The sequence below is a fragment of the Myxine glutinosa genome, chromosome 1, assembly GCF_964187855.1.
Source record: "Myxine glutinosa chromosome 1, kmMyxGlut1.1, whole genome shotgun sequence".
NCBI classification, from domain to species: Eukaryota; Metazoa; Chordata; class Myxini; order Myxiniformes; family Myxinidae; genus Myxine; species Myxine glutinosa.
Genome location: NC_136261.1, coordinates 403,844,382 through 403,858,767, shown reverse-complemented (window position 1 = coordinate 403,858,767; position 14,386 = coordinate 403,844,382). Strand labels below are relative to the sequence as shown.

At 45.8% G+C, this 14,386-nt stretch overlaps 1 protein-coding gene across 3 annotated transcripts in view; it reads left to right on the top strand.

Moving 5' to 3' along the window:
* Nucleotides 1-397: 397 nt before the first annotated feature.
* Nucleotides 398-14,386, top strand: part of LOC144889591 (uncharacterized) — a 69,699-nt gene continuing 55,710 nt past the window's right edge. Inside the window, exons 1-5 of one of the 3 annotated variants that reach the window (XM_078770399.1) lie at nt 420-462; nt 613-734; nt 9,640-9,727; nt 9,964-10,045; nt 11,423-11,855. In XM_078770399.1, coding sequence (XP_078626525.1) covers nt 11,435-11,855 — 421 coding nt within the window. In that variant the 5' untranslated portion in view covers nt 420-462; nt 613-734; nt 9,640-9,727; nt 9,964-10,045; nt 11,423-11,434. Of the gene's footprint in view, nt 463-612; nt 735-9,639; nt 9,728-9,963; nt 10,046-11,422; nt 11,856-14,386 lie in introns of all 3 variants that reach the window. The other 2 variants (XM_078770398.1, XM_078770400.1) reach the window with 2 other exon arrangements.

Sequence of the window (14,386 nt, the reverse complement as noted above, 5' to 3'; positions counted from 1 at the left end):
CCAAATATCACCCGGTGTTTGCTGGCGCGTTGACGGTCAAGGTCAAACACATAACATTGTGGTAACTGCGCATGCGCATAAAGTAAAAACTATCGATCCGATGACTTCCGCAGCGCGATTCAATCGTTTGTTGTTATTCGGAAGGAATCGTTCGCTTTTCGAGCAAAGAAAGACCGAAAAAGACGATAGGAAAAAATAAAATAAATCGGAACTCCACCATAAGTGACGCGCGTGAGGGTGAAAATATAATAATTTTTTTTATGGGGCCAAACATCGCATAATTATATTGGCTGTTACTGGTTGTTAAATATAACTCCATAGTATGACATATTTTCATTTTCTTTGCAATACAACTGCTAATGTTAAATTTAATCAACCGGAATCTGGATTTATTTCTGCCGCACTTCCGGTCATACAGTGAGTGCACTGTTCTTGGCGGGGACCGCATCACAACTCACAAATGTGTGTACATACGTAATCAGGAAATAGTGCTGCATATTACCCCTGATTTGTATCGATATACTTTAGTTTGAACACTGTTTCCACAAGATGTGTTTGTCAAGCCCAGAGTCGTGCATAGGAATACCTTGTAATGTACGTGTGATTGTTTAGATTTTAGACCATGTTCGAAAGTGGGTCCAACGGCTTTTATTCATTCGCCAAACGTCTTTGAACGGAAGAGAAGCCGCCGAATCGAAGCACGGCACCTCGTCTTTGGATCCCAGAATAAAGAGGTAACAAGGTATTCCTTCATTATAATTCAGTGGATAAATATGTTGGACATCTATGGAACAAACAATAATGTGGTTTCAAGGGTTTTTAATATCAAGCTTTAGTATTGGGTTATTTAGTTTCTGTGCTCTCCTCCGCCTCGTGTTTCTGGGCCCAAACCACGTGGTTTTGAGTTCATGTATCATGCTCTTTGTCTCTGTCTTTTGGAAAGTTAAACTATCGAGGTGTTTATCAGATAATGTGACATTGTTCTGACTATTGGTATTTTGTTTGCACCGTAATCGTTTATACGGTGTTATTAGAAGTTCGTAACTTCCTTGCGGTGTGCTTGCGTTTTATTGTGAGAAGAATGAAGTTCAACACAAGACCCCCGTGTTGAGATCTTTGCTCCTGATCGTGCTGAGACATCTACAGGATCTTTGAGGGTCGAGAACTCCACTGTCTGCAAAGTTTCACTTAATTTCATCAATTTCCATGGATGGATCCACAACATGGATTACTCTGCGGCTCTCCCTCATCGACCTCGGAATTTGAGACGAAACCCCAACCTCGTCAAAGTGCGATCCCCTCAACGCCTCATCCCATCCCTCTCAACACCTCATGAAAGTGCGATCCTCTCAACGCCTCATCCCGTCCCTCTCAACACCTTGTCCCGTCCCTCTCAACACCTCGCCCCATCCCTCTCAACACCCCATCCCATCCCTCTCAACACCTCGTCCCGTCCCTCTCAACACCTCGTCCCGAACCTCTCAGCACTTCGTCCCATCCCTCTCAACACCCCGTACCGAACCTCTCAGCACCCCGTCCCGAACTTCTCAACGCCTCATCCCGTGCCTCTCAACACCTCGTCCCATCCCTCTCAACACCCCATCCCGAACCTCTCAGCACCCCGTCCCGAACTTCTCAACGCCTCATCCCGTCCCTCTCAACACCTTGCCCCGCCCCTCTCAACACCCCATCCCGTCCCTCTCAACACCTCGCCCCGTCCCTCTCAACACCTTGCCCCGCCCCTCTCAACACCCCGTCCCGTCCCTCTCAACACCCCGTCCCGTCCCTCTCAACACCTCGTCCCGACACTCTCAACACCTCTTCCTGACCCTCTCAACACATCGGCCCGACACTCTCAACACCTTGGCCTGACACTGTCAACACCTCATCCCGCTGAGCACCGATTTGAATTGAATTCATACATCGCCAGATCTCAACTTTTTATCACTCAAAATGTCACCGAATTCTTTTATGATAAATTCCAGCAACATGACAGGATTATTAGGACCCAACGGTTTGGACCCATAGGAGGCCGATATTCTCACCAATAATTTGACTTGGGGATCTTCAGGGGAAGGGGGAGCCCAACGCTTGTCTCCTGAGGAGGGAGCGAGGAATCCATGCACTCGGAATCGGACGAGCTGCTTAGTAATGAACACACCCAGCACCTTCATTGGGTGTTCATTAGCAACTTTTTAGTTCTTCCCAAATGAAGATTTCTCAACTATTTTGCTTGATCTTGTGCGTTATTGTGAAAAAAAAGAAGAAATGATTTGATTTTGATGAAGATCTGGATCTGAGCATTATTAAAGAGATTTTTCACCATTGAGAGATCGGACAAAAACCGATTATATATCACTTGATGTGAAAAACTTGTGGACGGATGATAACAAAACTTGGTTCATGAGTTGGAGAAGAGACAAGATCAAGCAATTCGGGTTTGGTTCAAGTGGGATCCAGATCTTAACTATTTGTTTCCGATCTAACAAAAAAACTGTTCACCTGGTGCAGGTGTGCTCTCAACAGAGTGCTGTTCTAGTTGAGCTGTGTTTCGCTTTTCATCACCGCTCGGGCAGTTTGGTTGCATCATCACCGCTCGGGTAGTTTGGTTGCATCATCACCCTCAGGTAGTTTGGTTGCACCATCACCGCTCGGGTAGATTGGTTGCATCATCATCCTCGGGTAGTTTGGTTGCATCATCACCACGCTGGTAGTTTGGTTGCATCATCATCCTTGGGAAGTTTTGTTGCATCATCATCCTCTGGTAGTTTGGTTGCATCATCACTGCTCGGGTAGTTTTGTTGCATCATCCTCGAGTGGGGGTTAGCCTTGCGGTCCCCATGACGATCTTCTCCATTTTGCCCTATTTTCTGCATCTCCCCTTGTTAACCCTCTTGCCCGCATTTCTTGTTCCACCATCCTTGGCTAAGTCTTTCTTGATCTTCCCCGTCCTCCACTTCCTTCTACATTCATTTCCATCACTCTTCTCAACCAGTCACTTTCATCCTTCCTCAACACATGACCAAACCATCTCAACCTGTTTCTCTTCACAGCATCCATCACAGGCTCTATTCCCATAATCTTTCGCAATTCATCATTCATCTTCCTCTCTCTCAACGATACTCCACACATCCACCGAACCATTCGCATTTCCACCCTTTCCAGCCTTCGTTGCTGCTCTACGTTCATTACCCATGTCTCGCTCCCATAAATGGTAACACTTCTCACACATGCAGCATACACCTTTCCCTTCAGCTCAACGACGCTCCCCTCCTCATCAGCACGCCACTCAGTTCCCGAAACTTTTTCCATGCACATCTCACTCGAGCAACCGTTGCCAAGTCTGATCCACCTTCTCCATTCAGCATGCCTCCGAGGTAGCAAAATGATTTCACACCTTCCACCTTCATGCCGTCTCCGAGATCCACCTCAACATTTCCTCCATCTGCAGCTCCCTCTGTGCACACCTTACATTTGAATGCAGCTGCCACACTGGTTAATGACCCTCTCAGACCACTACACGTTTGATGAACCCACTCAGCGCACATTGTACATTGAATGGAGTTCACTCCGACACCCTTCCTGCACACAGCACATGGTCACTTCCCAGTTCTTTCCACCTCACCACATGCATTACCACTTGCCATCACCTTCGTCTTTCCGATATTCACCTTCAGACCTTTTGTCTCCATATATTCCTTCCACTTGTTCATCTTTTCGTTCAGTCCATCCATACTTTCCGCAATCAACACCAGATCATCTGCATACAACAACTCCCATGGTAAACCCTCCTTTACGTTCTGAGCCAGCACCTCCATCACAGCTACAAATAGTAGTGGACTTCGTACCGACCCCTGATGCACTCCCACCTTCACCTCAAACTAACCACTGTTCCCGTCCTTCATCCTTGCAGCTGTGCACACTCTTTTGTACATTGCCATCACTACTATGATCAACCATTCTTCCACTCCTAACTTCCTCAATGCCCATGTCACTACTTCGCGTGCAACCCCATCGAATGCTTTATCCAGATCAACAAACCCAAGAAACAACTTCTTCCTCTTCTCCATGTACTTCTCCTGCAACTGCCTTACAATAAAAAGCGCGTCTGTCGTTCCTCTTCCTGGCATAAATCCAAACTGCATTTCGTTGATCTTCACTTTCTTCCTTATCCTCCTCTCCAACACCCTTTCCGATACCTTCATTCCATGCTCCAATAACTTTATCGCTCGATAAGAGCCACAGTCCAGAGGGTCACCTTTCCCCTTGTATAGAGAGAGGGACGAGTGTACTGAGTTCCCAATCCACTGGAATGCGGCGGACAGGAGTTCTGATTTTAAAAACCGCAACGTTCCACCGAACTCACGGGTTAATCCATTTACTAATGAACTTTCTTTTGTCATTGTACAATATATTATAATGTACCCACCGTACCCAGTCGTACCCAGCTGCTCCTGGACTCTGTGTCCTTTCCTCCTGACAAGGTGGAAAAGTTTCTGTCAACCCTCGACTCTGATTCTGCAACTGGTCCTGACGGCATCAGCCCACGGGTCCTAAAATCATGTTCTTCTGCTCTTTCACTCCCTCTTTCTGTTCTCTTCACACTCTCTTTTGCTCAAGGTCATCTGCCATCTGCTTGGAAATCAGCCAACATCACCGGTTTGCACAAAAAAGGTGCAAAAACAGATCCCAGCAACTACAGACCAATCAGCCTTCTCCCAATTATCAGCAAAGTCATGGAATCCATCATTGCTTCAGATATTAAATCTTTCCTCTTCTCCAATGGCTTGATCTCTGATCATCAATTTGGTTTCAGACCTGGTCACTCTACTCTGGACATGCTGCTTCTGCTTTCTCAACAATGGATGGAGGTCCTCAACGCCAAACAGGAAATTAGAGCTGTCTCCCTTGACATTTCACGTGCCTTCGATACAGTCTGGCACCCTGCTCTGCTCACCAAACTCTCCTCCTTTGGTATCCATGGAAATCTCCACGCATGGCTGGTGGACTTCCTCTCTGGTCGTAGTCAACGTGTGGCCCTGAATGGGTTTCTCTCATCTCCTCTTCCTGTTCAGGCTGGAGTTCCCCAAGGTAGTGTTCTGGGCCCTGTGCTTTTTCTGGTCTTCATCAATGATCTCTCTGACTCTCTTGAAAATCCTCTCTATCTCTTTGCTGACGACTCTACTCTCTGTTGCTCCATTCCTCATCCCTCAGATCGGCAGTCTGCAGCCTCCTCACTCTCTGCAGACCTGGACAAAATCACAGACTGGTCAAACAAGTGGAACATGTCTTTCAATCCTGACAAATCTCACACTCTTACAATGTCTCTCCGAAAGGACCGACTGGACAACCCTCCCATCTACTTTCTCAACAATCCTCTCCAAGAAGTTCTGTCACTCAAGCTTTTGGGTCTCACTCTCTGCCATGATCTTTCTTGGGAAAACCACATTTCCAAGCTGGCCTCCAAAGCCAGTAGCCGACTGGGCATCCTCCGTCGTGCGAAGTCCTTCCTTGGCACACCTGAGCTCCTCACCACATACAAGGCTTTCATCCGCAGCTCAATGGAATACTGTTCCCCCCTCTGGGCTGGTGCTCCTGCCTCACACCTTGCTCGGCTTCACGCTGTTGAGGCCAAAGCTTTCAGAATCATTGGAATCTCCTGCGATGTAGTCAACACCGAGGGCCTTTCACTCACTCACCGCAGGCAGGTTGGTGGTCTTTCTGTCTTCTACCGACTCCTCTCCGGCCTTGCTCCCTCAGCTCTCTCTGTGCTCTGTCCCCCCAATATTCCTTCAGGTCGCACAAGATCTGCCTGCAACGCTCTTATGTCAAAGTCTAGGCTCTCTGCTTACCTTCACTCTTTCATTCCCCTTTTCTCCCGCCTCTGGAACAAACTCCCCCACTCCCTTCAATCTCACTCCTCCCTCCAGGTCTTTAAAACAGCTGTTCACCACCATCTCTTATCTTCCCCCATCGAAAACCATGATCTTTTCTACCCCTGGTAATTCACCCCAGAGTCCTTGCAGTGTTCATATGTTTTATTCCTCTCCCACCTCCCCCCAAGTCCTCCCGATGTCCCTGCTCTCAAATGTTGTGTTTGTGTCCTTCCCCCTCTTCCCCCTCTCTTTTGTGTCCTTCCCCCTCTCTCCCCATCTTGGCTGCCGCTCCCCTTGTTTTTTGTGTTTTGTGTGTCGGTTTGTCTTTTTGTGTGATTAATGTTGGCTCTTTCACAAGCCTCGATCTTGTATACGAAAAAAAAAAATGTGCATTTGATAAACAATATCGGTATGTATTAACAATAGCATTTATAGAATTGTAATGTGATTATTGGTACATTTGTCTACATTCAATGAGTTATGCATCATTACACTTAACCTGATTTTTACCAATACTAACTTCACCCCTTAATTTTATAATAGTTTAGTCTCGTTAAACTTCAGGGAAAAACGTTTTGTTTTTTTTAATCGGTTAATCACGTGACAAAGCTTTATTTCCTTGAGATGGAGCATTACCTTTATGCTGTGTTTATCACCACTCACAAGGTGATATGTTGTGTGGGTAAAGTGAGACCCACCCTCGGTCTCATCTCGAAACATTGTGGACCACGATCTGTCTCGCGTTATCTCTCATCTCTGTGGTCTCGGGTTGCATTGATTGCATGACGCCATTGCATTTTGGGGGCCTTGGGCACGTGACCAGTATTCACATACGTTAATCCGCCATTGCGGACAGAGCAGCGCTTACTCGCACGTGGTTCACTCTTAACCTGGAAGCCGTCCCTCCTTCTACTTTGTCTTCAATTTTATTATTGCACTATAATGTGGCGGTGATATACAAATTGCTGACGTCACAAACAATCTTCCTACAAAGAAGAAGAAGAACTCTGTACGCAACTGGAAGTATTCAATCACGTTGAACTTCCGGGTTATCTTGAAAACTTCGTGGTGAAACTAACTGTGACGAAGGTTTACGTGATCGGATCTGATCTCATTTGAAGAGGTCATAGATTCTCATTTTATTATTAATACTGAGAAAGATCTGTAAAACGCTTATTTAATGATAAAATAATTTTCTGTTCGTTGATGACGGAAATTAAGATAAGTTAAACGAATTTTTATTGAATGTATGTTGAGGCATTTGATTGTTCATATTAATGAGGTGTTTTTCACTCGTTTTATTTTATTCATTGCATTGTTTAATATCACGTCATCACTGAACCTCAAACAACGATGTTTAAACCTATTTCTTCCTTTTAACAACGAACCATACAGAAAGTTTTTATAATTAACTTGTATATCCAATGTGACCTCAAAACGAGGATATGTTATAAAGGTTGTACATGGATGGATGGATGGGTGAGGGATCTCTGTAGCGTTGATATGGAAAAAAAATGTCGGTCCCATCTGCTACATCCAAAACTAAAGTTGGACTATCTTCTCGAAAAAGTCGTTTGGACCAGAGATTCTCAACTGGTGGGTCGCGACCATCAGTGGGAAGGAAGGTGCAACCTCGTGGTCGGCGGACATCATACCCACCTGCAAAGGCAGGTGATTCGTTTACCTCACGATTGTTTGTAAAATTTACCTCATGAAAAAAGTGATATTAATGATATTTTACTACAATTCACCAAATGTCCGTCTGTCCGTCCGTTCCCAGGTACTGCAAAAACGGCTGAACCAATCGCAACGATATTTTGGGTGGGTAATCCTGGTACACCCTTGAGTAAAATAGGCTATTTTAGGAGTTGCAGATGACGAGAAGACGAGGCAATTTCTTAGGTGTTCAAAGCTCCTTTATTCCGACAGAAATCCTCCCGCGAACGGTACTCATACAGCTTTTATAGTGCCAACACCCTCATCGGATGGCGTGGCTTCAACAACCCTGCGTACGTCACGCCCACACAATCAAAAGCCCCACTGGCCCGTGCATGTGGATTATGTCCCAATAAGGTAACCACTACATGCGCCCCCCCCAGAATGCACTCGCACGGGCATGCATGTTGTTCGCGGGCGCACTCGGCAGTGCCGAGCAGGCCCGAGCAGTGCTCGGCCTCGGTGCACGCGAAAAAAAGCTGCAGTGGGGTTGAGCCAACCAAGGGGGCTGGTCAAGGCCTCAGGGGAGGCTGCTCAGGTTCTTCGCGGTCCTCCCGAGGTTGCAGAGTAGGAGTAGTAGTTGTGCGAGTTACAGCTTTCTACACGTGAGCTGCAGCTGTAGTTGTAGAGTTTTCGCGAGTTGTAGTTATAGTATGTCAGTGCGCGAAGGTGACGAGCAGCAATGCTCGTTGGAGAAGGCTCACCACTCTGGTCGCAGAGGAGGTGCATGGCCGAAGTCCGCGCAAAGGCTACGAGCAGCAGTGCACGTTGGAGAAGGCTCACCACTCTGGTCGCAGAGGAGGTGCTTGGCTGTAGTGTGCACGATGCCTACGAGCAGCAGTACTCGGCCTGTGCGTGCGAAGGTGACGAGAAGCCATGCCGCCAACGTCAGTGCCCGCGAAGGAGACGAGCAGCAGTGCCACCAACGTCTCGTAACTGGGTCCCTTCGGAGGATCCTGGAGAAGGCTCACCACTCTGGTCACAGAGGATGACCCCAACGCACTGCATGCGAAGATGACGAGCAGCCGTGCCGCCAACGTCAGTGCACGCAGAGACGAGCAGCAGTGCCACCAACGTCTTGTAACCGCGTTCCTTCGGAGGATCCTGGAGCAGGCTCGCCCCTCTGGTCACAGAGGAGGAGCCGAGCGCAGTGCGCGCGAACCAAATGGCCACCCGTCGTTCCCAAAACTCCGGCAGTTCGGTCGAAACTGCGCTTGCTATGTTCATTTGAAGCCCCCAAATCCGTTTGGGAGCAGCCGGGGTCACCAGTTTAAGAGTTGCGGAAGACGAGAAGACGAGGCCATTTCGTAGGTGTTCAAAGCTCCTTTATTCCGACAGAAATCCTCCCGCGAACGGAACTCATACAGCTTTTATAGCACCAACACCCTCTTCGGAGGGCGTGGCTTCAACAACCGCGAGTATGTCACCCCCACACAATCAAAAGCCCCACTGGCCCGTGCACGTGGATTATGTCCCAATAAGGTAACCGCGACACTACACTGTTTTTCCAATTTTTCCAATTTTTTCGTTTTTCCAAACACGATGGAATAATATTTACCGATATGAACAGTGATGTGGCTTTTATTGAAATTCTACAAATACTGTTTAGATTTTGATGAGGATTATGAAGCTGCAGCGAATGCGGAAGTGGACAGATTACGGCAATGAGCGGGTTTGATAATATCCCAATACAACCGTCATTTAAAACAGTATTTTGTTGAAGTATCAATTGATGATTGGAATTGAGTGAATACAATTACGATTTTGAATTCATAATTGTATTCACCCAACCGTACGGAACTTCACATGAGGATTTAAATATTTGTTTATGTCACGAATGTTGTTAAAAGCTTATTTTTTATATTAGTGCTATTTAATTTGTGATTGGAGTTGTATTAATTATGGAGTTATGCTGTTTGGAATGAAAAAAGAGATATTGAGTTCAAGTGAATGACGAAATGTCATGATGGTTTCTACTTTCTAAACGTGAAATTCGCGGATCGCCATATGCAGATTCGCCACGGACCCACACTTGATGTTTCCACAGGTGAACGTATCCGTTTGTTTGAAAACGGGTATGTTTTTCATGAAAGTCCTTCACGAACTTGCTGTCCATGTCTGATGTGCAACTGAAGGTGCAACAAGAATGTGGAATTTATTGGTTTCATGCTTTAGAATTCGCCATTTCTGCATTGTCTGTTTGCTTCTGGCCTCCCACCCGTGCGTAACACGTGTACCTCACTTGTTGTATTAATTTGTGATTGGAATGATGCTGTTTAACATGAAAATATAGAGAGATTGAGTTTAAAGGTGATTTCGGAAATGACGTGAGGGTTTCCATCCGTAACATTCACGGATTCGCTATTTGCAGTTTCGCCATTGACTGTATTTGGTTGATTGAAGGTGTTTCCAGGATGGAGAACGTCTCGGGCACCTCGTGTTGATACGAAAAGGCAAGCTGCTGTATTTTACTTTCACTGTATTTTATTTTGACAAACATGAACCATTTACTGAAAAGCAAAACTGATGATGGTGGCAACACTTCAGGAGTTGCTCAATGGTGGTGAAACGCATCGTCAGAAAATCTGACCCCGAATGTAGTAAGTTTGGATTTACAGTGGCAGAGGATTCAGTCAGAGCGGGCAATCAAGTTCCTGTTGACGTGCCCCACCACATACCTGTGTGAGTCAGGGTTTTCACTTGTAATTGGCACAAAATCGAAGACCAGGAATAAACTGAAAGCAACTTTGAATGGTACTCTGTGAGTCGGACTCTCACCCATCCCACCTCGGATTGATCTGATTGGTTCTGATTGGAAGTATCCCACTGACGTAAGCAGCACTCTATATTTAAGGCTCAAATGTCTTCAATAAGGAACGAAATAAAGTCATTATTATAATTACAAGGAGAGTACCTGCCCTACGTTTGAGCCTCCGGGCAATCTTGTTTCAAGCCTGCACAACATTTTTCTGCTGACAACTGCTTTGATTTGAATTTCTTGCTGATTTCATTTGGTAATATAGCTCTTGCTGATTTGTGTTCAACTTATGTGTTCTTGGTTTTTGAAGCAGCTCAAATTTCCAGAAAAAAAACAAAGCAAACGTCAACCTCGCTAACAATACCCACAACCAACCCGCACCCCTTATTTCCCCTCGCCTCCACCAGCCCCTCACAATCCCCCATCAAGCATCACCCGAGCTAACAATACCTATGACCACCTTACCCCCCCCGCCCCCTCCCTACCCCATCCCCTCACAATTCCCTGTCAACCGTCACCCGAGCTAACAATACCCACGACCACCCCACACCCCTTACCCCACTCCCCCATCCCTTCACATTTCCCCATCAACCATCACCCGAGCTAACAATACCCATGACTGACCCACACCTCTCAACCCACTCCACCAACCCCTCACAATCCCTTATCAACTGTCACGTCACCTCAACATCACCTTCAAACTCGGATGGCGTCCTGGTGCTACTCGGGTCTTTGAAGACATCGTTGAATTAGAGTGGCCGATAAATTTTGGTCACAACGACATTGATTCAGAGTGGCTGATCCAGCTTATGCCCTTATTATGGGCACCTCAGGATAACGCACTGGCAAATCATTTATTTTTGACCATGCTTCACATCTCAAAGGCAAGTGTGGCTGTCTCTTACGTGTACTGTCTGTCCAAATGTGGTGATCAAGTTGTATACATTTACAGTTTAGCTGGATACGTGAACAAATTGGATAAAATTATAACTCTCCAAACACTTCAAACTGAGCAAAGAAAATGACATGTGTAACGTTTCCATGATTAACATAAGCATTGTATCCTTGGCAGGCCATTGGTGAAATGGAGAACTTCTTGGAATGGCTCAAATCCCAAGGACTAAGAGCAGAAACAGCCCAAGCAGTGATCGATAAGCTTGGAATTGAGGACCAGAAGGTTATTCGAGCTTGTACTGAGTCGGATGCATTGCGGACCGAGCTCCGAGCTCTCGCCAAAGAGAAATTGCAATTTGCAATGTATGCTGACTTCTGTAAATTTATGAATTCTTTTTCGAAACCGCAATATGTCCAGATTTCAGGTTCTTCTCTTTTGGGAAGTATCTTCGTCAATTTGGAGAATGTTATTCGGGAATTTTCCAGTTTCTGTGAAAAGACTTTTGGATCTCAAAATGTGCACCTGGACAACGTCTCTGGTTTCTCTGGAATCAGGCTCGGTGATTTCGGCAGTCTCCAATTTCAGGATGATGTATTGACACCCAAGTCTGGTACGTGACATACTTTTTAGATACAACATAGCATGTCAAGAAGTAACCTTTATGATCTGTGATTTAGTTTTTGATTTTAACCTCTGCCACAAAAAGGTGGGTGGAGGTTACGTTTTCACCTCTATTTGTTTGTCTGTGAGCAGAATGTCTCAAAACATTATGGATGGATTCTGACGAATCTTGGTGGACAGGTTGCGTGTGTGATGAGGACGTATCGGTTAGATTTTGGGGAAGAGCCTCATGTGGATCAAATAATTAGGCCTTCTGCCGCACAGCTGGAGACAGGGTTTTGCCTTGTTTTTTTAAATAAAAGAATGATATCCGGTCACAATGCTTTATTTTATATGCTCGATGGGATAATTAGGTTGTGCCGAGCCAGGGATTACCAGGGATTGTTTTTCCATGATTGCTATTGGATAACGTTTCCATGAATTTTCTGGAACGGGAATATGAGGACTTTTGCAGATGCATTAGTGGATTGCTTCACATTTCCTGTTGTGTATTTGGGTATCACCCAACAGCATTTTTGTCCGTCAGTTGTTTTCTCGTATCATTGTGGTCTTTCCCCAAATGGTGCAATCTCATCTCCACTATTTTGTTTGGCAGCTCTTATTCCAGTCTTCGCTGTTCCTCATCATCCTTATACGCCTTCACCTCCATGTTCCCTTCTTTCCTGTTGTATCATCCACTGTTCTTATTTTCATCCCTTTCATTTATGTTGGTGTTTTCACTCGGACCACGATTGTAAGTCAGGTCTGTTTCCCCTCCCCCATTTGTGTGGTTCTTTGTCGTCTCTACCTCTGTCTCACCCCGCCTTCGCCGCTAGGTCCCCAGTGATGCTCTGCATTCCAAACTATTGCTTCATCGTGCAGGCCCTCTCCGCGCCGTCCCAACCCACGACGTTGTGGCCACTTTTCCACCTGTCCTCTGTCCATCCCTGCCGGGCCTGTGGCTCCCATCCTCCTCATTTCTTCTGCTCGTGTCTGGCCTTCACCGTTATCTCTTTTATTTTAATTTTATTTGGAATTTTTTGAATCGAATTTTTTGGATGTCACCGTCTCTGCTCTGGTGGTCAATCTGATCTTCAGCCGGTCCATTAATGTAGCTCCTCCACTGGTCATCCCCAACTGTTTGTCTTGAATAGACGTTACAATAGTAAATGGACTCCTTCTCTTCCATGCTCCAAGGTTCATTTTCTTGAGTGTAGTTTTTGAGATGGGTAGCACCTCCACAGCATCTTGGCTTGGTGCAAATCTCTATCCAATTGTGAGTTGGTCTTTCTTCCCGCTAGAGGAGGTGCAGGCTTCATTCTTTGGAGTGAGTTCGGTGCCGCCGCACAGGCAAATGCCACACGGTGGTCTCTGTCCAGTGATTTGTTTTTCCCTTCATTTCCAACACTCATTTTGTTTGTCGAAGGCTCTTACCTTCCCCCACCCTCCTTTGGCCCATCGGAAGTGGTTTCAAATCTAAGTTATCCCCAAGGTGGTGACTCGACATTACATTTCTAGATCGCTTCTCTGCATAACGTTCCACCGAGGCTGCACGCAACAAGCAATCAATTCCAAGGCCTTGCTTGGGTTTGCATATCGAGTACCTCGTATCGAGCTTCATCTCCACTCTTTAAATAACTTTCTCCATCCCACTCATCACCAGCCGTCTCTCCACTGCAGCTCCTTCCTTTCCTTCCCTTAATCACCAAGGTCCTTCTGGGCCTTCACCGGCGGGTCTCAGCCGTAAGTCCAAGTGAGATTGTGTGACAAGATGATGTGGCAGCTTATTTGATGCCAATCTTGTGTGTGTACGTCAGGTTGTATCCATGTCCTTGCTCATTAATGAGGTTTGTCTGTCTGTGTCTGTCCCCTAACTTTTTTTGTACCAAATACCCTCAAAGACCCTCAAAGACCCTCAAACCCATCAATATCCTAAATATGGAACCCATAAATATTTTAACCCTCAAAGACCCAGAATACCCAAAATATCCCAAAAACACTGAATACCCATAAACTCTGAAGACCCAGAAGACCGAAAAGACCACAAAAACCCAAAAGACCCCAATACCCTTGAAGACCAAATATACCACGATGACCCCAAAGACCCAAAATACCCCAAACACACTTAAAGACTTCAAAAACACAAACCATTCAAAAGACTCCAAAGGCCCTTAAATACCCTGAGGATTAATTGGACCCTAAAGACCCAAATTACCCCAAAGACCCAAATTACCCCAAATACCCTTAAATACACCAAAGACCCAGAGGACTGAAAAGACCCAAGCACCCCAAATATCCAGAGAACCCAAAAGACTCAAATGAGCTGGAGGACCCAAAAGACCCCAAGGAACCAGAAGACCCAACAGACCCAGAGGACCGAAAAGACCTCAGAGGACTCCAAAGATCGAAAAGAAGAGTAATGATGTCTCTTGCATTGGAATTGGAGATGGTGGCTTACAAACCAAGCCTCAAGGACTGTGTTGGAGGCGTTTATTTCAAAATCACTATATATATATATATATATATATATATATATATATA